At 41.2% G+C, this 22754-nt stretch overlaps 1 protein-coding gene across 1 annotated transcript in view; it reads left to right on the top strand.

The window, feature by feature from the left end:
* The first annotated feature begins 9130 nt into the window (after positions 1-9130).
* GPR139 (G protein-coupled receptor 139) overlaps positions 9131-22754 on the top strand; it is an 89856-nt gene continuing 76232 nt past the window's right edge. The window contains exon 1 of the mRNA XM_069735403.1: positions 9131-9586. Coding sequence (XP_069591504.1) covers positions 9475-9586 — 112 coding nt within the window. The 5' untranslated portion in view covers positions 9131-9474. The remainder of the gene's footprint in view (positions 9587-22754) is intronic.

Raw genomic sequence — 22754 nt, 5'->3', positions numbered from 1 at the left:
GCCCCATTGACTTGCATTGGGTTTCGTGTTTCGGTCGATCCCGACTTTACGTCATAATCGGCCGATTTCACTCGACCCGACTTTTGAGATAGTCGGGTTTCGCGAAACCCGGCTCGACTCTAAAAAGGTCAAGGTCGCTCAACTCTACCGGGTAGCACATTCCAAATAATTGGTGCAGCGCGTGAGATGTTTTGGAGATGAGATTGGGAGGTTCAGATTATTGCGTATGTTAGTCTTAGGTCATTAGTAGAATGGAGGGCACAGGTAGGGTGGTAGACTGAGACGAGGGAGGAGATGTTGGGTGGTGCTGAACCGTGGAGCGCTTTGTGGGTGAGAGTGGGTGAGTTTATAATTTAATAAAACAAAAATAAATAATAAATATACTAATAATTAATATGTAATGTTAATTTTATAATTTAATAAGCTTATAATATATCTATTTATCTTAGTTATTGTCTAGGATATTATGTCTTTGGAATATGTGCTATTTCTTTCTACTTCTCCAAAACCAGAAATACATTGCCACAAAAGAGCAGCCACTTTAATAATAAGATTTTCAGTGAAAAGCTTAACACAGCAGCTGAAGAAGTGGAGCCATTTAACACGGCATGCATGCAGAAACACATCTATTGGGAAACATCGGTGCTTCACATGGTACATTATCATCTCTCCATTGTCATAAATTGTATCCTGGGAAGTCTCGTAGAGTCAATGATTTAGGGAAATGTGATGCTGCTCAATGTACAAGTTCTCTTCCCTATTAAAAAGTACATGAGGGACTAATGATCACAGTAATGTACAAAAATAGAAATCCATTACATGTACTTCTTCATCATATTTCTAAGTTTATAGCATCCTCACCCCCATGAGTTAGTGATTCCCTATAGCTCAAATATTGTACGACAACCATTGGCAAAGGAAATCAGAGGAGTTGCCCAATGAACCTATCTTCCAATTTGAAAACAGCAGGCAAAAGAAAGAAAATGCTCTTTATACTATATTATTACATTATTTTATCATCTATCACTCACACACACCGTACAAGCCACTGCGCATGCACTAGCGGCATGAAAAAAGTACCGCAGATATAATTAGAACCCCTCCTATCTGGGGGGCCAATGCATATGCTCATGTAGTGTGACGGTGAAAACACACCACATATATAGATGAGATGTTACCTCACCCCATACAGTGCTGTACGAGAACAGGACCGCAATACTTGTGTCCCCCCTCCTGTAACTCTCTGTGCGCTCGCCATCCCTATTAAATGGAAACAACTCATTCTGTTGCAATAATAAAAATGGTATCCAACCTATTATATTTTAAACAAAAAGAGCATTCCAATATACCACTTAATCCACTAGAATTATCTGCATCAATATAAGGTTGATACAGTCATTGTGGGACATTAACATGGTTATGTCCAAGAATCTTGGCATCGCGGGCCCTTCAAAGAATAGGCCACAGCGCCCAAGAAAAGCGATTGATATATTCAAGCGCTGTTGAAAAGCATTATGGCTGGATCCTAATTACCACATAAACAGACAAACACAAACCTAAAAGGAAAAGGGGGGGGGGGGGGGGAAGAAAAAAGGGAGAAGGGAGAGCAAAAAAAGGGGGGAGGGGGGGGGAAATATTCAATTCAAAAATTCTGTTCAAAAATACGGCACCAATCTCCAACAGAATCTCCACCGCCACATGAAAAAAGAAGAAAGAAGGGTAAAATAGTTGTAAATAAAGCAGCTTATGGGTACCCTCACGCTGTTTCCTGTTCTACATACACCCTACCTAACCGCGGAGGTTGGCACCCTAGACCTGCGCAGTGGCGCCCCCACTCGTCGGCGGCTCACCCTCACTATAAAACCCTATTACACCCTCACTCTTTTAGAGAAGAGAGGTAAAGGAAAGTTGTTCATTAAGTCCTGCAGGGTAGATTGATCCCATTTTGTATATCCATCTGGTTTCGTGTTGAAGGATCACTTTATCCCAATCGCCACCCCGTACAGGTTTAGGGACCTTTTCCATGCCCATGAACTTGACAGCCGTCAAATCTCCCCCATGGACCGAATTTATATGTCTTGCTAGAGGGGTGTCTCTTTTTTTCACTATGTCCCTCAAATGCTCTCCTACCCTCCTTCTCAATTCTCTGATTGTCTTACCAACATATATAAGATTGCAATTACAGATTGCCCTATATATAACTCCTTCACTTCTACAATTAATGAAAGACCTAATTTCAAACTTCTCAAGGTTGTTTGTAGAAAAGAAAAAACTGCCAACCTCAATGTTTTTGCACGCCACACATCCACTACATCTAAAGCAACCTACTATATTGGAAGTAAGCCAGGACTTTTGTGGGGGCTCTGAAAAATGACTGTGTACCAGCCTATCTTTGATGGATCTCCCTCTCTGAAATGTAATCTGAGGTAGTGGTGGCAATAATGTCCCAATATCCTGATCCATTCTTAAAACTGACCAATGTTTATTAAGAATTTGTCTTAGGTGATTGGCACCATTATTAAACGTGGTTATAAAGCGTAAGCCCGAGTAGATATCCGTTCTAGCTGGAGCTGGTGCAAGTAACTCAGATCTCTCTTTCTTCTTCACCTCATTGTAGGCCAGCTTTAGAACCCGATCCGGGTATCCCCTTTCCTGAAACCGATTCCGTAGGTCATGTGCCTGTCTAACAAAGTTGTTGTTACTAGAACAGTTCCTACGAGTTCTCATGTATTGGCCTTTAGGGATACCTTTTTTCAAGGCGATTGGGTGTCCACTTTCCCATCTTAGATGGGAATTTGTGGCGGTGGATTTTCTGTGGATGCTGGTGCCCAACGTGCCATCTGGCAATCTCTCAATTAATACATCCAAAAAAGGAAGCTTCAAAGGATCCCATTCAAAGGTAAAGGTTAGTCCCAGAGTGTTTTTATTCAGTTGGCCAACAAATTCCGAAAAAGACTCTCCCGTCCCTCTCCAAATCACAAAAACATCATCGATAAATCTGAGCCAGAAACATGTGGCCATTGAGTGTGTACGTGTCACATGTGGGCGGTAAGCCTCGGGCCTCATGCGTTAAGAGTAACTAATTAATCCACACCTGCTGAGCGCCGGATGCTGTTTGCTGATTGGTGATAGCTCAGCAGGTCATTAATGAGAGGACATAATAGCTTGAGATCTGAGAGATGTCGCTGTAGTTTCCACCCAGGAGAGAAAGTATTGATGGCTGAGTATTCCATCATACAGACCGCTACCTGACCTTCAGATCCCCTGATGAGTTCCTTTTCTCGGAACGAAACGCGTAGGGAGGTGGTCCTGAGCAAGAGATGGTCTATGGAGGGTTATACTAAACTTTCTGAAACCTCCTGAATGACTGAGTGGTGGCGTGCCCCCTGTGTATGGCTTCTTCAGGAACGGGTGAGATTGTTCCATACTATGTGGTGCACTGTTTGTGACTTTTGCAGATGCAGTTGATGATATTGTTTTGAGGTCATACTTCTGAGCAAAAGCACATAGGTACAAAAAGCAGCATTATTGTATATACCCACCTTCAGCTGTGTTTCTGGAGCCCTGGGTAGGGACATGCTAGCAGGAAAAGCAGTTTTTTATAATTTTGTTCTTTTTCTGCTTTAAGTACCGTTTTGTCTTTGTGATTTTTTTCTTGGATAACTGTCTGACCAACTGTTGGTATTTTACATGTTTGTCTATGTATGTTGGGTTATGTCATTTTAATTAGTATAATAAATGTTATGTTTTAGGTCCCCTTACTTTGCTATTTACATTAATATTTTTGGGCACCCTTGGCTTGTATAAATATTGTGGTTGGCCTCCACTATTTTGCTTATTTTTTTTTAGTCTCAGATATGGCTTTTTCTTTGCCACTCTGCCCTGAAGGCCAGCATCCCAGAGTCACCTCTTCACTGTAGACATTGACACTGGCGTTTTGTGAAGTACTATTTAATGAAGCTGCCAGTTGAGCAGACTCTAATGTACTTATCTTGTTGCTCAGTAGTGCAGCGGGGCCTCCCACTTCTCTTCCTTCTCTGGTTAGAGCCTGTTTGTGCTCTCCCTGAAGGGAATAGTACACACTGTTGTAGAAAATCTTCCAATTCTTGGCAGTTTCTCACATGGAATAGCCTTTATTTCTAAGAACAAGGATAGACTGTTGAGTTTCACATGAAAGTTCTTTTTTTCTGGCCATTTTGAGAGTTTATTGGAACCAACAAATGTAATGCTCCAGATTCTCAACTAGCTCAAAGGAAGGTCAGGTTTATAGGTTCTCTAATCAGCCAAACAGTTTTCAGCTGTGCTAACATACTTGCACAAGGGTTTTCAAGGGTATTCTAACCATCCATTAGCCTTCTTACACAGTTAGCAAACTCAAAGTACCATAAGAACACTGGAGTGATGGTTGTTAGAAATTTCTAAGTGACCCTAAACTTTTGAATGGTAGTGTACATCTTGAACCTTAAGGGGAATGGGCGGTATGTCTTTACAGGACTTAGAATGCTACAAGGGTCCATAAATCTGACGAACATGTGTGGGAGGGGGCCAGGTCCAAATTTTGCATTGGGGCCCATCAGAAACTAGTTAACCCACTAAAGATAATCATTATACTTCATAAAATTATCAGCTTCTCAAATTCTCAAGGTTCTCAAAGTTCTGAAAGTTTCTTACCCAATCCTGAGCAGAGTGAGGAGAAATGTGGGAAAAGCCATTCTCCTTGACATTTGAATGGTAGAGTAGAAATGTGTTGGGTGCAATTGTAAAATATGTGTTATGTACAGTATGTGACAACAAAAGAAGCATGTGTTCACTGTTAGCACATGGGAAAAGGTGTTTTGAACAACTAAAGATTAGACTCCAACTTATGGTTGTAGCAACTTGATTAGATGCTGGCATGAAGACCACCTGTGGGAGATACTGGTATGAAGACCATCTGTAGGAGAAGGTTAGACTTAGGCTTAAAAATAACATATCCTCATTTTTAAGGCTTGCTCCCCTCAGTATATATAGCATTTGTATGCTAATCTTTCTTTCATTGGGGAATTCATGCTTCATAAATATTCTGTTCTTGATATAATTAAAATCAGATTTCAAAGCACTGACTTCCTGATGGGCATATGCCTATAAGCAGTAGCTAATCCTAGGCGCCTTAGCTCTAGCGGGGAAATGGCCTGGCACACACTGCAACAATGATATTGCTCCAGGCCAGGCAAGCGGCGATTCACAGGGCTCCTATCAGACAGCTGAAGAACATGGACTTCCATTTGCACATGGAAACATGAGAAGCAACGGAATAAAACCGAAAGGGAGAGGATACAGATTAGATATTAGAAAAAACTTTTTTTGTCAGTGAGGGTGATCAATGAGTGGAACAGGCTGCCATGAGAATTGGTGAGTTCCCCTTCAATCGAAGTCTTCAAACAGCGGCTGGACAGACATCTGTCTGAGATGGTTTAGTAAATCCTGCATTGAGCGCAGGGGGTTGGACACGATGACCCTGGAGGTCCCTTCCAACTTTAACAATCAAATTCAAATTCCCAACTTGACCTGGTCCTGCAAGCTGACTCCAAGATCTCTACTAGCTAGAGACTTCTTAAGAGTCCTCTTAAAGCTTAGGGAGAGATGTTTTTGGCAATCCTCACTTTATCCATAGCATCTCCTTCCTGCTCTAAGCCAAATCAACAACACTATTACCCATGCAGCCCATTGGTGCAAATTTGATCTAAAAAACATTTATGAAATTTACTGATTTACCATTTTCTATCACCCGCACACAGTTTGCATTTATTCATATTTCCTCTGAAAAATTACAGAGTAAACTCTATATTCCAACTCAGATAAATGTTGCCTGCATGTTCCCTATGTATTAAGAATTCATGCCTGTAAGCTGGGTATAAATATATGGTTAACTGCTTGGTGAGCAGCCAGAATGTATCTGTAATGCATATTAATTTAGATATTTATTACAGAATATTTCAATAGTCTGCTTAGTGTGTTATACAAACATTCTTTCTCAGGGGTATACTATAGAGGAAACAATATGCTTTCCAACATTGCATGAAAATGAGACATGGTCATAATATGTTGCAAATTTTCATAATTAATAAGAGATATCATGTTAGAAAATTCAGCATTATCTGTTTTCTACGTCCAAATATGTAGAAAGCAGAGGTGGCACTCACCAGTCTTGAAAATCCATGCTTTATTGAAGAAAAACGAATGGTTAAAACATCTTCAATGGGAGAATGGGAGATGGAGTATGCGAGTGAATTCCAACTCACATACTTCATCTCCCATCTTTCCGTTGAAGATGTTTTAACCGTTTGTTTTTCTTCAATAAAACATGGATTTTCAAGACTGGTGAGTGCCACCTCTGCTTTTTACATACTTGGACTTAAAGTATTTTTTCTTGGTGAGCACCGGACGTCTCAGGTTACATGTCTGCAGCAGTTTTAAACACCGAGCTGGCCAACTAGGCTATAGTGGTTCTAGCGGTGCGGATCACTTTTTCTCCTTCATTACGGTGGATTTTCTGTTTTCTACATACAACGCGGAAGCGGTAACCTTGTTTTATAAAATACTTTGCAACCATAAAATTCACATTACACATAGTAACATTTTTTAAATGTTGAGAAAGGTGCTAATTATCAACAGCTCCCATTCTACTGGACTAAACCCATGCATGGTCTACATCTGTTTTTTTATGTATGGGTGCTATCGGCATTTTCACGGATAGCACTTGCACCTATGATAGTTTATGGGGCCATTCACATGTCTGTTTTTTTTTTCTCGGGCCAAGTGGTCAGCGGAAAATATCGGAGACATGTCCAATTTGGTTCCAATTTGGCTTCTTAAGGATTCAGCCAAATGGCAGCTGCTGGCCACCATTTTTTCTAAACCACAAAAAGCCATCATAATGATAAGAATTTTTTTAAAAATCCTCCTTGACACCTGTCCGGTCCTCGCCACATCTTCAGATCACTGCTACGTAAGGTCATGGAGTCATGAAGTCACGGCGTGCGTCATGATCTTTCGTGCACTTGTGCACAACCCTCCCTGGCCTCAACAAAGCCAGAAGTCCCGGAATGAGAGCCTCAAGGATTTCAGACCGGATGAAGGACGGTGAGGAGCAAAGGGGCCAGAGAGGTGAGCGGTAAGGTTAGTAGTATTTTTTTTATTCTTTATATATTACACTTACAGTATAATCCTATGAAGTCTGTAGAGACCCTGGAGTATAAAAACGACATTAAATTTTTGAAGTTGCTCTCCTGAAATTGAATTTCGAGTTAATATCCTTGTTAACCCGCTCATCTGTAGCTATAATATATCATAAGGAAATGCCATAGCATTCTGTTTAAGGGGCATCCGCCATCTGGTACTCAGCTAATCTTGACAATGAGAGGTCCTTTCAGCATTTCTTCGGCGTAGCGGCATTCTCAGACACCCATTGTACAAGAGCTTAGTTGGACTGTGTTGTAGTGGCTCAGTTTCCTGCAGGGAAAACTTTGGGTGGACAATGGAAGGGTGTGTTACGAGTCAATCTCTCAATGATGAAGATGCAACAACGTATGTAGAGACTTGCTATAGTGGAGATACAAGCTTAATGGAAGACTAGCAAAAGCTCTGGTTTGTCCAATGGTACAGTAGCTTATTGGCTATTGTTTTTTCCTTGCAGCACTGGGGTCCTAGGTCCCATTCTAAACAGGGTATTATCTACATGAGCTTTGTATATCCTCAACATGTTGACATGTGGGAGCCACACTTTCATTTCACGCTCCAAAAATTTATAAAGAAGTCAACTGGTTTCCTATGAAAATAATTGACCTTTATCTAAATTGTAGAAAATAAATTAGGTGCCCCATTGTGAGGGTATGTGATGGCAAAACCAAAGAAATTAGCGGGCGCATAGGTTGTTATATGTGCACTGTGTAGGAGCACTTTCACACTGCGGCCGCTTCAGACAAAAACCCAAGATAAATAAATAACAAAATGAGAAAATACCCTGTAATACATAAATAATGATAGTAATAGAACTTATTAATAACATTAGGTACTTAGTTGACGCTATTTTGATCAAAAAAGCATAAAAGTCGTACTACCGCGACAAGGTGACCCAATCGGGATGGTCATATCTCTAGCATTAAAGCCTTAACTTGTGTCAGCCGACCTCAATATCGATAAGGGTAGAGCGGGTTATAGACCAAGCGTGATGGTGCTCATTTTTGTACAGCACTTTGAAATATGTTGGTGTACCTTAAGCAATATTGTGGGAAAACCATCTAAAATTTAGACTAGCAAATGCTCCAGATTGTCAAAAGTCATAGTCGCTCATTGGGTATCATTGTTTCCGGGCAGTGATGCGGTTATGGGCTCTAAAGTCTAAACCATACAGGGCAACATCTACGTAAATCATGTAGGTTGCGTTCATGTTTACATCAAGGTACCAGTTTCCTCCTAAATTCCAAATAATCACTAAGAGGTTAGTTTTTTCTTTAGCAATTGATCTTCTGTTCTTTTGTGTATCTAAACTAGAAAAAAGAGGTTAGAAAATGATGTGTAAGAGGTCAATTTTTGTGCAAAACTGTGGAATATGTTGGCTAAAAAGCATGACCTTTTCTTGCCAAAATAGAAGAGAGAAATAATTTCTTGAAAATTAAAAAATAAACTAAAAATAATCTCAAGCACAACGAGTGCAGCACTCGTTATTTATTTCTCATTCCATTCCGTTAGATTACAGATTTATTTTTACTGCGAATATAAATGTTTCAAAAATACATAAAAATAATGTCATTTTCAGTACACTGTCCATTATTTACCTAAAATTACCGGGTGAATATTAACATTATCCACATTCAATCTCCAGTATTGATAATGTACATACATAATAAGAAAATTAATTATTGATGCGTCGTATATTATTAAAACAAGGTTGCGTTATTTTCCAATTAATTTGATTTCCAGCGGCATGGGAATATTATAATAATTACAGACATAAATTTCTGAGTAGCAGCGAACAGATGAGTGGGGGATGGTGGCATGAAAATTCATTATCACCACTTGAACCTAGTTGTTCTCCAACTGGTGCAGAGGTGGCTTCTTTCCTGCCTTTCTTCTGACAGCGCGCGCACACACACACGTTCTCTTCTCCCCCACTGATGTTCATATCCACCACACAGAACTGCTCGCTCATCCACAATTCACTCTATAAATTGGTCTTCCTAAGGACAGCTCAGCTCTTTCCTCCCGGGTGTGAAGAAGCATGCAGCTTGCAGCAGCACCACTGCACTTTCTCTTAATTATTACATTGAGCAGCAGGTGGAGAGAGTCCTGGGATATAGGGATGCTCTGAAGGACAAAGCTGCCTGCTGGATGTGCAGCTCTCTTTAGGAAGGGGGGGACCGGCATCTTTCTGATTCTTTCACTTATGCTTTGAAAGAACAGAATCCAAGAAACCTTGAAAAAAAAAGCAAGTAAATGGAGCACAATCATATCTACAACAGCTCTCTCCTGTCTCACAAGTATGGCTGTGGATTGGGATATGTACCCGTTATCTACTACAGTCTCTTGCTTTGTCTAGGATTACCAGGTAAGGGGCATATTTTTTATATTTTAATTATTCGGAGAGAAAAAAATTCTCTGGTGCGTACGGTTCAGAGCCATAGTAACTCTTCGAGCTGTGATAGATAATATCTGCAAGGAACATCTGCATCTACAGGAGGTTGTAGAAAAAAAATGCAAAAAAGAGATCATTCGTTTCATGAAATTTTTCGCACAAGTATCCATCATCTACCATTTTTCAGATTTGATTGGATAATTTTTTTTTGTTGTTTATGTGTTTTTATCTGTGAGGTAGAAAGGATTTTTAAAAATGAGCCTTTAGAGGGGTTTCTCGATATAGGAAGCATCCACCACCATCAAGTCTGGAACAAGGGGTTCCCCATCAACCAGTTTTGGTGGAGATCTGGTCACTCGTCAAGATATTAAATGCAACTTTTTATCTGGGAGGTATTAAGGATTCTGGAAAATGAGTCTTAAAAGGGGTTTCTCAACATAGCAAGAAGCAACCACCACCAAGTCTTGATCAAAGGGTGCCCAACTGCAGTTTTGGTGGAGATCTGACCACTCTTCAAGTTATTAAATTCAACTTAGTTGCCTAACTTCACAAATCCATCTAATAGGTCATAAAAGTTTTTCATGAGTAAAATATTATGGGTCAGGGTGTTTTTCCCGAATTGCAAAATAACAGATAGTTTGATCATTTTGATAGTTTTGATCATTTTCAGTGATATCCTTAGTAACACTAGGACATCCTTGGCAACAGAAACCCAACCAGTAGGTCATAAAAGTTCTTTACTAATAGAACATTAGTATTTCTCCTGAGGTGCAAAAACACAGTTAGTTTGATCATTTTCAGTGATATGGTTAAGTTCCACTATGATATCCCTGGTAAAAATAGTATAAGGAGTTACCGCCAGTTGGGTGCCACATGTTGAGGCCCCAGTAGTCACAGGTGGGAACCAATAATACACGATAGGCATAATTATCAATCAATACTGTGCAATATCTATTCATTTTATGCATCTAAATGTAAAAGATAAGAGCTCTAGGAGAACAGTGGGGATCTGGAGTCGAGATGTTGTTATTACAGTTTACGTTAATATCTTGAAGTATTATTGGGTTAAATGATTTTCTGTACCTGCCATGACATCAAGATTAAATATCAAGCCCCACACGTTACTCTGTTCAATTTTCTGCTTCCTTGCCCTGTAAGAGATTATGGACATGAATCAAGAAAACACCATCCTTGATACGTTTTGCAGAGATCCTACAGAGAAGTAATATAAGCAGACAATCTACAACGAGCAAGCTCCTGATTGCCTTGTACTCACTCGTGTTTTACAGTATCTTGATAATTTCACACACAGTGCCTGAAGTTTATCCCTATCTCAGTAATCTACTTAGTTATGTTTTGCTCAGGGATTCAGTCATTAGACTCCAAAATCTTGAGGAAATTAGATGGACTAGTCAGGTCAATTATGACTACTCACATGGGTTTGTGCCTTGGATTTCTCTTGGCTCTTTCCAGACAAAAAAGACTTGACGCAATAACCATGTAATTGCATTCATGCTTCACAGTCACCTAAGGGGTATTTGTACCCTTCATGTCTACAGGAATATGGGCCTTTCTTCTATGGTCTTCAGGAGGTGGTACAACATGGTATCTGGGGTTGATAGGAGCAACAAGGTGACTCAGCTCTCAGCACTCTTCCCCTACTGTACTAGAGAATTGGGTTCAAATCCCACCAAGGATAACATCTGGAAAGAGTTCTCATTTTGACATGGGTTTGCTCTGGATTCCTCCCACTTCTCCTTTTGGCATGGGTTTTCTCTAGTTTCCTACCACACCACAAAGACGTACTGATAGGAAATTTGTATTGTGAACCCCCATTGTGGACAGTGATGATAATGTCTGCAAAGCTCTAGGTTCTGTATAAGAAAACATAAGTATTAAATCTTCATACACCATGCAGGCCTAGTGTGATTGGAGTAGATGACTAACTAATGGTACAGTAGATGCAAAAGAGTTGTTTAAGTCCTTTAAAGGTTATGGGAGGGGAATTTTTTTCAGTTAACCCTTTTATTATTCACGATTATGCATCTTTTATTATTGTTTAAACTATTGGCTTGCGATCTGCGATATGAAGGACGTTACTGTATGTAAAATATCTGGTTACTTTGACTCTACTGCCTGGTTAGTTCTATCCATGTGTAGTTTTAGTTCTTGACACTGAAAGTTCTCAGTGTGAGATTTCATATTTATCCATTACTGATATTTTTCTTTCTATTTCCTATCTCTGATGTATGGTCACTGCATTTTCAAGCAATCTCATATCATAGACAATGTAGTAAACAGTCTGGAATTCACGTTACATAAAAAATGTTGTAGTCTTACGCTACAAAGAGTTGGCCATTGTGGTGTCACTGTTCTAATTTTCTGTCCACTGCCTGTTGTCAAGTTTAATTTTACTTTAGCAGCAGAGAAGCAGAGTTGGATTACAAGAAATTGGAGTGGGTCTTTCTCTCTTTGCTCTTGCTCTCCTGTCTGTCAAGCTGCATAAAAACATAACAGAGACGCAGGTTTTCAGTTCGACACCGGCAAACCATTGGAAAATAGTAGGAGTAATGCATGCTTAGACTTGAAGGAAAGAAAGTTTCTGAACATACGGCAGAATGAAGAAAAACTCCACTCAAAAAGAATGAACAACATGTGAATCAAAATATTTTCTGGGCGTATTATATCGACATCTGCAACAAGCTCGGAAAGATGAGGACAACAGCTTCTTGGTTTTTTACAGGCTTTATTTGAAAGGATAGATGTGTTTTAAATGTAAAACCCAACCTGGTATATTCAGGGGGCGCATTGCAAATATCAAAACAGACCATGTTTATAATACAGAAATTGCATCTTCATATCTTTTACACAACTAAGCAACGCCGTCCTCTAGAGGAAAGAATTCCTGAACATGCAAGTAAAAGTTTAGGGAGTCAAACTATGGAGGGTCAGACACTTTGTTCTAGAGCCACATTCAGTGACAATTCTACCCAATGTTTCATTAATAGCCTAATGGTACCGTAACACTAGACGATATCGCTAGCGATCCGTGACGTTGCAGCGTCCTGGCTAGCGATATCGTCCAGTGTGACAGGCAGCAGCGATCAGGCTCCTGCTGTGCTGTCGCTGGTCGGGGAAGAAAGTCCAGAACTTTGTTTCGTCGCTGGACTCCCCGCAGACATCGCTGAATCGGTGTGTGTGACACCGATTCAGCGATGTCTTCGCTGGTAACCAGGGTAAACATCGGGTAACTAAGCGCGGCCCTGCGCTTAGTTACCCGATGTTTACCCTGGTTACCGGCATCGTTGGTCGCTGGAGAGCGGTCTGTGTGACAGCTCTCCAGTGACCAAACAGCGACGCTGCAGCGATCCGGATCGTTGTCGGTATCGCTGCAGCGTCGCTTAGTGTGACGGTAACTTAACCAGACTCTGCACTCTACACTATTTGCAAAACACAGCCATTCTCATTCACTTTGAATAAGCCACATGCAAAGCAAATACTGTAAGTGTTGTTCTGCAACAGCTGCTTATACATCTGTTAAATAATATATATAATAGTAGAGATTAGCGGATTGATTGTGCGAGTTGAATTTTTGATCTTGAGATTCGATTCATGGTTCGCAAAAAAAAGTTCCAGGCACTATTTCCCATAATGCATATGCATCAGAGTGAGAAAATGTCATTTTGTAGTGGCGTACATGCCCACCCATAATACACTGCAGCTAGGACATCTTACAGATTATCATACCTTGTACAGTGGTGACCAGTACCTGGGCCATCACAGATCAGCCATTCCCAGTGGAGCACAGTCACTCTCCATCTCCTGAATCACTGGGTAAGTCTCTCTCCAGTAGAATGTAAGCTCTTGTAGTGAGGGAGGTACTCACTTTCTCTGTCATATTGATTGAAAGCTCTTATGGTCAGTGAGGTCTTCTCTCTCTCCTGTAGAGTGTAAGCTCTTATGGTCAGTGAGGCCCTCTCTCTCCTGTAGAGTGTAAGCTCTTATGATCAGCGGTCTCCTCTCTCTCCTGTAGAGTGTAAGCTCTTATGGTCAGTGGGGTCCTCTCTCTCCTGTAGAGTGTAAGCTCTTATGGTCAGTGGGCTCCTCTTTCTCCTGTACAGTGTAAGCTCTTATGATCAGTGAGGCCCTCTCTCTCCTGTAGAGTGTAAGCTCTTATGGTCAGTGGGGTCCTCTCTCTCTCCTGTAGAGTGTAAGCTCTTATGGTCAGCGGGGTCCTCTCTCTCCTGTAGAGTGTAAGCTCTTATGATCAGTGAGGCCCTCTCTCTCCTGTAGAGTGTAAGCTCTTATGATCATCGGTCTCCTCTCTCTCCTGTAGAGTGTAAGCTCTTATGATCAGTGAGGCCCTCTCTCTCCTGTAGAGTGTAAGCTCTTATGGTCAGTGGGGTCCTCTCTCTCTCTCCTGTAGAGTGTAAGCTCTTATGGTCAGTGAGGCCCTCTCTCTCTCTCTCCTGTACAGTGTAAGCTCTTATGGTCAGCGGGGTCCTCTCTCTCCTGTAGAGTGTAAGCTCTTATGATCAGTGAGGCCCTCTCTCTCCTGTAGAGTGTAAGCTCTTATTGTCAGTGAGGCCCTCTCTCTCCTGTAGAGTGTAAGCTCTTATGGTCAGTGGGGTCCTCTCTCTCTCCTGTAGAGTGTAAGCTCTTATGGTCAGTGAGGCCCTCTCTCTCTCTCTCCTGTACAGTGTAAGCTCTTATGGTCAGCGGGGTCCTCTCTCTCCTGTAGAGTGTAAGCTCTTATGATCAGTGAGGCCCTCTCTCTCCTGTAGAGTGTAAGCTCTTATGGTCAGTGAGGCCCTCTCTCTCCTGTAGAGTGTAAGCTCTTATGGTCAGTGGGGTCCTCTCTCTCTCCTGTAGAGTGTAAGCTCTTATGGTCAGTGAGGCCCTCTCTCTCTCTCTCCTGTACAGTGTAAGCTCTTATGGTCAGCGGGGTCCTCTCTCTCCTGTAGAGTGTAAGCTCTTGTGGTCATTGGGTCCTCTCTCTCCTGTAGAGTGTAAGCTCTTATGGTCAGTGAGGTCTTCTCTCTCTCCTGTAGAGTGTAAGCTCTTATGGTCAGTGGGGTCGTTTCTCTCTCCTGTAGAGTGTAAGCTCTTATGGTCAGTAGGGTCCCCTCTCTCTCCTGTAGAGTGTAAGCTCTTATGGTCAGTGAGGCCCTCTCTCTCTCCTGTAGAGTGTAAGCTCTTATGATCAGCGGGGTCCTCTCTCTCCTGTAGAGTGTAAGCTCTTGTGGTCATTGGGTCCTCTCTCTCCTGTAGAGTGTAAGCTCTTATGGTCATTGGGTCCTCTCTCTCCTGTAGAGTGTAAGCTCTTATGGTCATTGGGTCCTCTCTCTTCTGTAGAGTGTAAGCTCTTGTGCTCATTGGGTCCTCTCTCTCCTGTAGAGTGTAAGCTCTTGTGGTCATTGGGTCCTCTCTCTCCTGTAGAGTGTAAGCTCTTATGGTCATTGGGTCCTCTCTCTCCTGTAGAGTGTAAGCTCTTATGGTCAGTGGGGTCGTTTCTCTCTCCTGTAGAGTGTAAGCTCTTATGGTCAGTAGGGTCCTCTCTCTCCTGTAGAGTGTAAGCTCTTATGGTCAGTGAGGCCCTCTCTCTCTCCTGTAGAGTGTAAGCTCTTATGGTCAGTGAGGCCCTCTCTCTCTCCTGTAGAGTGTAAGCTCTTATGATCAGTGGGGTCCTCTCTCTCCTGTAGAGTGTAAGCTCTTATGGTCAGTGAGGCCCTCTCTCTCTCTCTCCTGTAGAGTGTAAGCTCTTATGGTCAGTGGGGTCCTCTCTCTCTCCTGTAGAGTGTAAGCTCTTATGGTCAGTAGGGTCCTCTCTCTCCTGTAGAGTGTAAGCTCTTATGGTCAGTGGGCTCCTCTCTCTCTCCTGTAGAGTGTAAGCTCTTATGGTCAGTGGGGCCCTCTCTCTCTCCTGTAGAGTGTAAGCTCTTATGATCAGTGAGGCCTCTCTCTCTCCTGTAGAGTGTAAGCTCTTATGGTCAGTGAGGTCCTCTCTCTCCTGTAGAGTGTAAGCTCTTATGGTCAGTGGTTCCTCTCCTTCTCTACTGCAGAGTGTAAGCTTTTATGGTTAGCAAAGTTTTCACTTTCTCTCCTCATCACCAAGTCTATTTATTGAGCAATTTCTACTTTCCAGTAGTCAGATTTGAGCAAATTTACTCCCCACAATTGAAAATTTGGGGGAAAATTCTGCAGATTTGAATTTCAAAAGATCCGCTCCTCTCTAGCTAGTAACACAGGGGGACTTTTTAATTACTCCACATACATTTCTAATCAAAGCAATTAAGAAAGAAGTACATAATGAAACTTCAAATAGGTCAGATGAGAGAGAGAAGTCCGTCATGATGACCCACCAACTTTATATTATTATAACCTTTTAGCCCCTTATTATCTTTATTTAGACCCAAGCCAATTCATTTATTCAGGATACCTCCATTCAGAATAGTTCAGTGCCTGATTTTAGGTTGTAATTGTTTTGTATTCATTTGCATTATTGAGGTCTGTTGAGATTTCCTTCTGTATTTCGTGCACTTAGAAAATACTGAAACCCTGAGGCAACTACGATGAATACTATTAACAATGGATAATCTAGATTTGCCAGTATTCTAGATGCCATAATTTAAAAGGAAGCCATGAGTGTGAACAGAAACTTATGGTTTATTCACACAATGTGGTTAAATTGTGTGCACCCATCATGTAAATGGAGTCTAAAGGTAAAATACACATGGGTCAGAAACCCTGATGATTTCCCATCTAGATTTTTCTACTTTGAAAATCTGCTGCATATTACAGTACCAGTGACGCAAATCAGTTTATATTAAATCTCTTCCACACGCTTCAGAAAAAAAAAATCTATAGCGGAAATTGACCAACGCTGCTTATTTTAAATTCCTCAGCATGTGAATTTAGGCAAAGCAAATCCACAACATTTCTGCACCCAAAGTTGTGGAAAAGTCCAATGTTGGCACAAGACAAACAAGAAAACATTGATAGGGGAAAGGGCATTCCAATCCTAATAAACCTAATGAGGATCCGACTCCTCCTCTTTTAACCCTAGTTGGGGACCAGGTATTTCAGCTTCGCCACCAATCGATTTGCTTAGAATCAATTTTAAATTCAGCAAATCTGGCAAATTAAAATTGCTAAAGATTTTTCTCATTTCTAATATTCATATATAAATACAATGGGTATGAAATATCTACACACCCCTGTTAAACTACTAGGTTATAGTCATGTAAAAAAAAGTATGCCAAAAAGAAAAAATGCAAAACCAAAGAAATGAGCCGGACCATAAGCTGGTATACATGCAAAATGTAAGAGAACATTCAAATTATGTCCACTAAACAGGCAAAACCCAAGAAAAAACAAAAATGAGCATGTATCCTACAACAAATAAATAAGTAAATAGTAATAGTACTTATAAATAACATAGGGTACTTAATTACCGCTATTATGATCAAAAAAGCATAAAAGACACAACATGGTGTACCCATCAGGATGTCATGATGGGTACAGCTTGTTGTGGTGGAATGGTAGATAGATAGATAGATAGATAGATAGATAGATAGATAGATAGATAGATAGATAGATAGATAGATAGATCGATCTGGAAAAATGGAAGCAGCACAATGGTGTTGGATCAAATCAAGTGCAGTTTAATTGCCCATATGACGACGTTTCTCAAGAAAGGTCCACAATTTTGGACCAAAACGTCTCACACTCAACATTGACCAGAGGAAGCGAAGGAAAGAGTTGTCTCAGGAGATTATAAAGAAAATTATAGACAAATATGTTAAAGGTAAAAGTTATAAGAGCATCTCCAAGCAGCTTGATGTTCCTGTGACTACAGTTGCACATATTATTCAGAAATGTAAGATCCATGGGACTGTAGCCAACCTCCCTGGATGTGGCCGCAGGACGAAAATTAATGACAAATCAAAGAGACGGCTAACACGAATGGTAACAAAAGAGCCCAGAAAAACTTCTAAACAGATTAAAGGTGAACTTCAAGCTCCAGAAACATCAGTGTCAGATCGCACCATTTGTCGTTGTCTGAGCCAAAGTGGACTTCTTAGGAGACGACCAAGGAGGACACCATTGCTAAAAAAAATCATAAAAAAGCCAGACTGGAATTTGCCAAACTTCATCTTGACAAGCCACAAAGCTTCTGGGAGAATGTCCTATGGACAGATAAGACAAAAATGGAACTTTTTGGCAAGGCACATCGGCTCTATGTTCACAGATGGAAAAATGAAACATATCAAGAAAAGAACACAGTTCCAACTGTGAAACATGGAGGAGGCTCTGTTATGTTCTAGGGCTGCTTTGCTGCATCTGGCACAGGGTGTCTAAAACATGTGCAGGGTACTCTCCACAAGGAGAAATGTTACTACTTGGATCACGGTCAGACGCCTCTCACATAGCCAAACCAGATCTCATACTTTGCACTGACGAGGGGCAGTACCCCGAAACACAGTGTCTGCAAATTGACATTCTTGCTTGGCTTTTATCCTAAGTTATGTGACAAGGCTCATTAAAGGGTTGACATTGACTTTTAGGATTGCTACTTCCAATAGGTGGCACTAGAGTTCTAGTCCTCTTCCTCTCTGAAGAGACTATTTGCAGGGTACAATGAAATCTCAAGACTATCAAAGGATTCTAGAGAGAAATGTGTTGCCCAGTGTCAGAAAGCTTGGTCTCAGTCGCAGGTCATGGGTCTTGCAACAGGATAATGACCCAAAACACACAGCTAAAAACACCCAAGAATGGCTAAGAGGAAAACATTGGACTATTCTGAAGAGGCCTTCCATGAACCCTGACCTAAATCCTATTGAGCATCTTTGGAAAGAGCTGAAACATACCATGTGCAAAAGGCAACCATCAAACACGAGACAACTGGAGCAGTTTCCTCTTGAGGAGTGGGTCAAAAAACCTGGCAAGAGGAGCAGAAGTCTCATTGACAGTTACAGGAATCGTTTGATTACAGTGATTGCCTCAAAAGGTTGTGCAACAAAATATTAAGTTAAGGGTACCATAATTTCTGTCCAGGGCTATTTCATGAGTTTTATTTATTTTTTATTCTGTGGTAGCATGGTTGAAAAGCAATGTCTGACTTTCATTTGTTAATTTTCATAGATTTTTTATTTATTATTACTTTTGTCAGATTCAAATTATTTCTGTGACCATTGTGGGTTTTTCTGTCATTAAACGAGTACCAACAATTTTGGCCACGTGTGTAGTTAGATAGATAGATCATAGATAGATTATAGATAATAGATAAATAGGTAATAGATACCGTATATACTTGAGTATAAGCCGACCCCCCTAATTTTGCCACAAAAAACTGGGAAAACTTAATGGCTCGAGTATAAGCCTAGGGTGGGAAATGCAGCAGCTACCGGTAAATGTCAAAAATAAAAATAGATACCAATAAAAGTAAAATTAATTGAGACATCAGTAGTTTAAGTGTTTTTCAATATCCATACGGAATCAGGAGCCCCATATAATGCTCCATACAGTTTATGATGGACTCCATAAGATGCTCCATATTAAAATATGCCCCATATAATGCTGATTATGACCCCATAAGATGCTCCATACATACATTTGCCCCGTATAATGCTCCACAAGTGTAATTATGGCCCCATAAGATGCTCCATACAGATAACTGCCCCATATAGTGCAGCACATGGCCAGATAAGATGCCCCATACAGATATTTGCCCCATGTAATGCTGCACATGGCCCCATAAGATGCTCAATACAGATATTTGCCCCATATAGTGCAGCACATGGCCAGATAAGATGCCCCATACAGATATTTGCCCCATGTAATGCTGCACATGGCCCCATAAGATGCTCCATACAGATAACTGCCCCATATAGTGCAGCACATGGCCAGATAAGATGCCCCATACAGATATTTGCCCCATGTAATGCTGCACATGGCCCCATAAGATGTTCCATACAGATATTTGCCCCATATAATGCTGCACATGGCCACATAAGATGTTCCATACAGATATTTTCCCCCATATCATGCTGCACATGGCGCCATACAGATGCCCCATACAGATATTTGCCCCATATCATGCTGCACATGGCCCCATACAGATGCCCCATACAGATATTTGCCCCATGTAATGCTGCACGTGGCCCCATAAGATGCTCCATACAGATATTTGTCCCCATATCATGCTGCACATGGCCCCATACAGATGCCCCATACAGATATTTGCCCCATATAATGCTGCACATGGCCACATAAGATGCTCCATACAGATATTTGCCCCATATGCTGTTGCTGCGATTAAAAAAATTAAAAAATTACATACTCACCTCTCCGGCCCCCGGCACTTGCTATAGTCACCTTTCCCGTTCCACTGTTGACCACCGTTGTGTCTTCCCATCCTCTGCACCGACGTTCAGGAAGAGGGCGGCGCGCACTAATCGCGTCATCGCGCCCTGTGACCTGAGTGTCACTGCGGAAGACACAGCGGCGCTGACGGTGGAGCGAGAAGCAGGTGAATATCGCGCCCTGCCCCCATCATACTTACCTGCTCCTGGCGCTGTCACTGCACGTCTGTTCCCCGGTGCCGCATTTTCTTCCTGTAGTGAGCGGTCACCGTTACCGCTCATTACAGTAATGAATATGCGGCTCCACCCCTATGGGAGGTGGAGCCGCATATTCATTACTGTAATGAGCGGTACCATGTGACCGCTCACTACAGGAAGAAGCTGCAGTGCAGGGGAAGCAGGGACCTGCAGGGACCGCGCCAGGAGCAGGTGAGTATAATTAGACAGCCCCCGCTCCCCCTCCCCTGCCGACCCCCGGGTATGACTCGAGTATTGGCCGAGAGGGGGACTTTCAGCCAAAAAAAGTGGTCTGAAAATCTCGGCTTATACTCGAGTGTATACGGTAGATAGATGATAGATAATAGATAAATAGATAATATATATAGATAAATAGATATATAATAGATAGATAGATTATAGATAATAGATAAATAGATAGATGGATGATAGATAGATAGATGATAGAGATAGCCAGATAGGTAGGTAGATGATAGATAGATAGATAGATAAATAGATAATAGATAGATACAGTTGGGGAAATAAGTATTTGATCCCTTGCTGATTTTGTAAGTTTGCCCACTGAGAAAGACACGAACAGTCTATAATTTTAAGGGCAGGTTAGTTTTAACATTGAGAGATAGAATATCAAAAATAAAGTCCAGAAAATCACATTGTATAAATTATATAAATTTATTTGCATTTTGCAGTGAGAAATAAGTATTTGATCCCCTACCAACCATTAAGAGTTCTGGCTCCTACAGACCAGTTAGATGCTCCTAATCAACTCGTTACCTGCAGTAAAGACAGCTGTCTTACATAGTCACCTTTATAAAAGACTCCTGTCCACAGACTTAATTAATCAGTCAGACCTCTACAACATGGGCAAGACCAAAGAGCTTCATAAGGATGTCAGGGACAAGATCATAGACCTGCACAAAGCTGGAATGGGCTACACAATCATAAGTAAGATGCTTGTTGAGAAAGCGACAACTGTTGGTGCAATAGTAAGAAAATGGGAGAAATACAAAATCACTGTCAATCGACATCGATCTAGGGCACCATGCAAAATCTCACCTTGTGGGGTATCCTTGGTCATAAGGAAGGTGAGAGATCAGCCTAAAACTACATGGGGGAAATTGTTAAAGATCTCAAGGCAGCTGGGACCGCAGTCACCAAGAAAACCATTGGTAGCACATTGTGTCGTTAAGGTTTAATATCCTGCAGTGCCCTCAAGGTCCCCCTGCTCAAGAAGGAACATGTGCAGGCCCATCTAAAGTTTGCCAATGAACACCTGGATGATTCTGTGAGTTAATGGGAAAAAGTGCTGTGGTCCAATGAGACAAAAATTGAGGTCTTTGGCATTAAGTCAATTTATCGTGTTTGGAGGAAGAGAGATGCTGCCTATGAACCAAAGAACACCATCCCCACTGTCAAGCATGGAGGTGGAACCATAATATTTTGGGGGTGTTTCTCTGCTCAGGGCAGATGACTACTTCACCACTTCAATGGGAGAATGAATGGAGCCATGTACTGTAAAATCCTGAGTGACAACCTCCTTCCCTCTGCCAGGACATTAAAAATGGGTCATGGCTGGGTCTTCCTGCAAGACAATGACCCAAAACATACAGACAAGGCAACAAAGTAGTGGCTCAAAAAGAAGCACCTTAAGGTCATGGAGTAGCCTAGCCAGTCTCAAGACCGTAATCCCATAGAAAACTTATGGATGGAGTTGAAGTTCCGAGTTGCCAAGCAACAGCCTCAAAATCTTAATGATTTAGAGATGATTTGCAAAGAAGAGTGGGCCAAAATTCCTCCTGACATGTGTGCAAACCTCATCATCAACTACAAAAAACGTCTGACTGCTGTGCTTGCCAACAAGGGTTTTGCCACCAAGTATTAAGTCTTGGTTGCCAGAGGGATCAAATACTTATTTATCACTGCAAAATGCAAATAAATTTATATAATTTATACAATATGATTTTCTGGATTTTATTTTTGATATTCTATCTCTCAATGTTAAAATTAACCTACCCTTAAAATTATAGACTGTTCGTGTCTTTGTCAGTGGGCAAACTTACAAAATCAGCAAGGGATCAAATACTTATTTCCCCCACTGTAGATAGATAGACAGACACTAAATTATAGACACAGATGGTGAAACATCTAATGTTAAAAGACTTCATATCTATTTCTTGCAATTTATTGCACATGAGGGTGATCAAATGACCAAAGCAATTATTTTACAGTATGAACCAATATGTACAATGCCAAGATTACATGTGTTGAATTTTGCTGACCCATACAAAATAAAATCCTGAAAGCTTTTTAATCTGGGGCTTGCAGTGGGACATGTTAGTGATAAAATGAGAGCTTGGAAGGGCAGATAATTGATGTAACCCAAGCGGTGTCATTGATACTCTTTGGATGTACACTGACAAGTGTTATCCATAAGATACATGTGCTCATATACTCAGCTCTCAGCCATTAATGCAATTAGCTGATTGCGATATATCATTGTAAACTTGCAGAAAAGGGTTTTCGGAGTAATAACACAGAAG

Source organism: Ranitomeya imitator, chromosome 7 (genome assembly GCF_032444005.1).
Source record: "Ranitomeya imitator isolate aRanImi1 chromosome 7, aRanImi1.pri, whole genome shotgun sequence".
In the NCBI taxonomy this organism is placed as follows: Eukaryota; Metazoa; Chordata; class Amphibia; order Anura; family Dendrobatidae; genus Ranitomeya; species Ranitomeya imitator.
The sequence above is the reverse complement of the archived record's forward strand: the minus strand, read 5'-3'. Positions and strand labels throughout refer to the sequence as shown.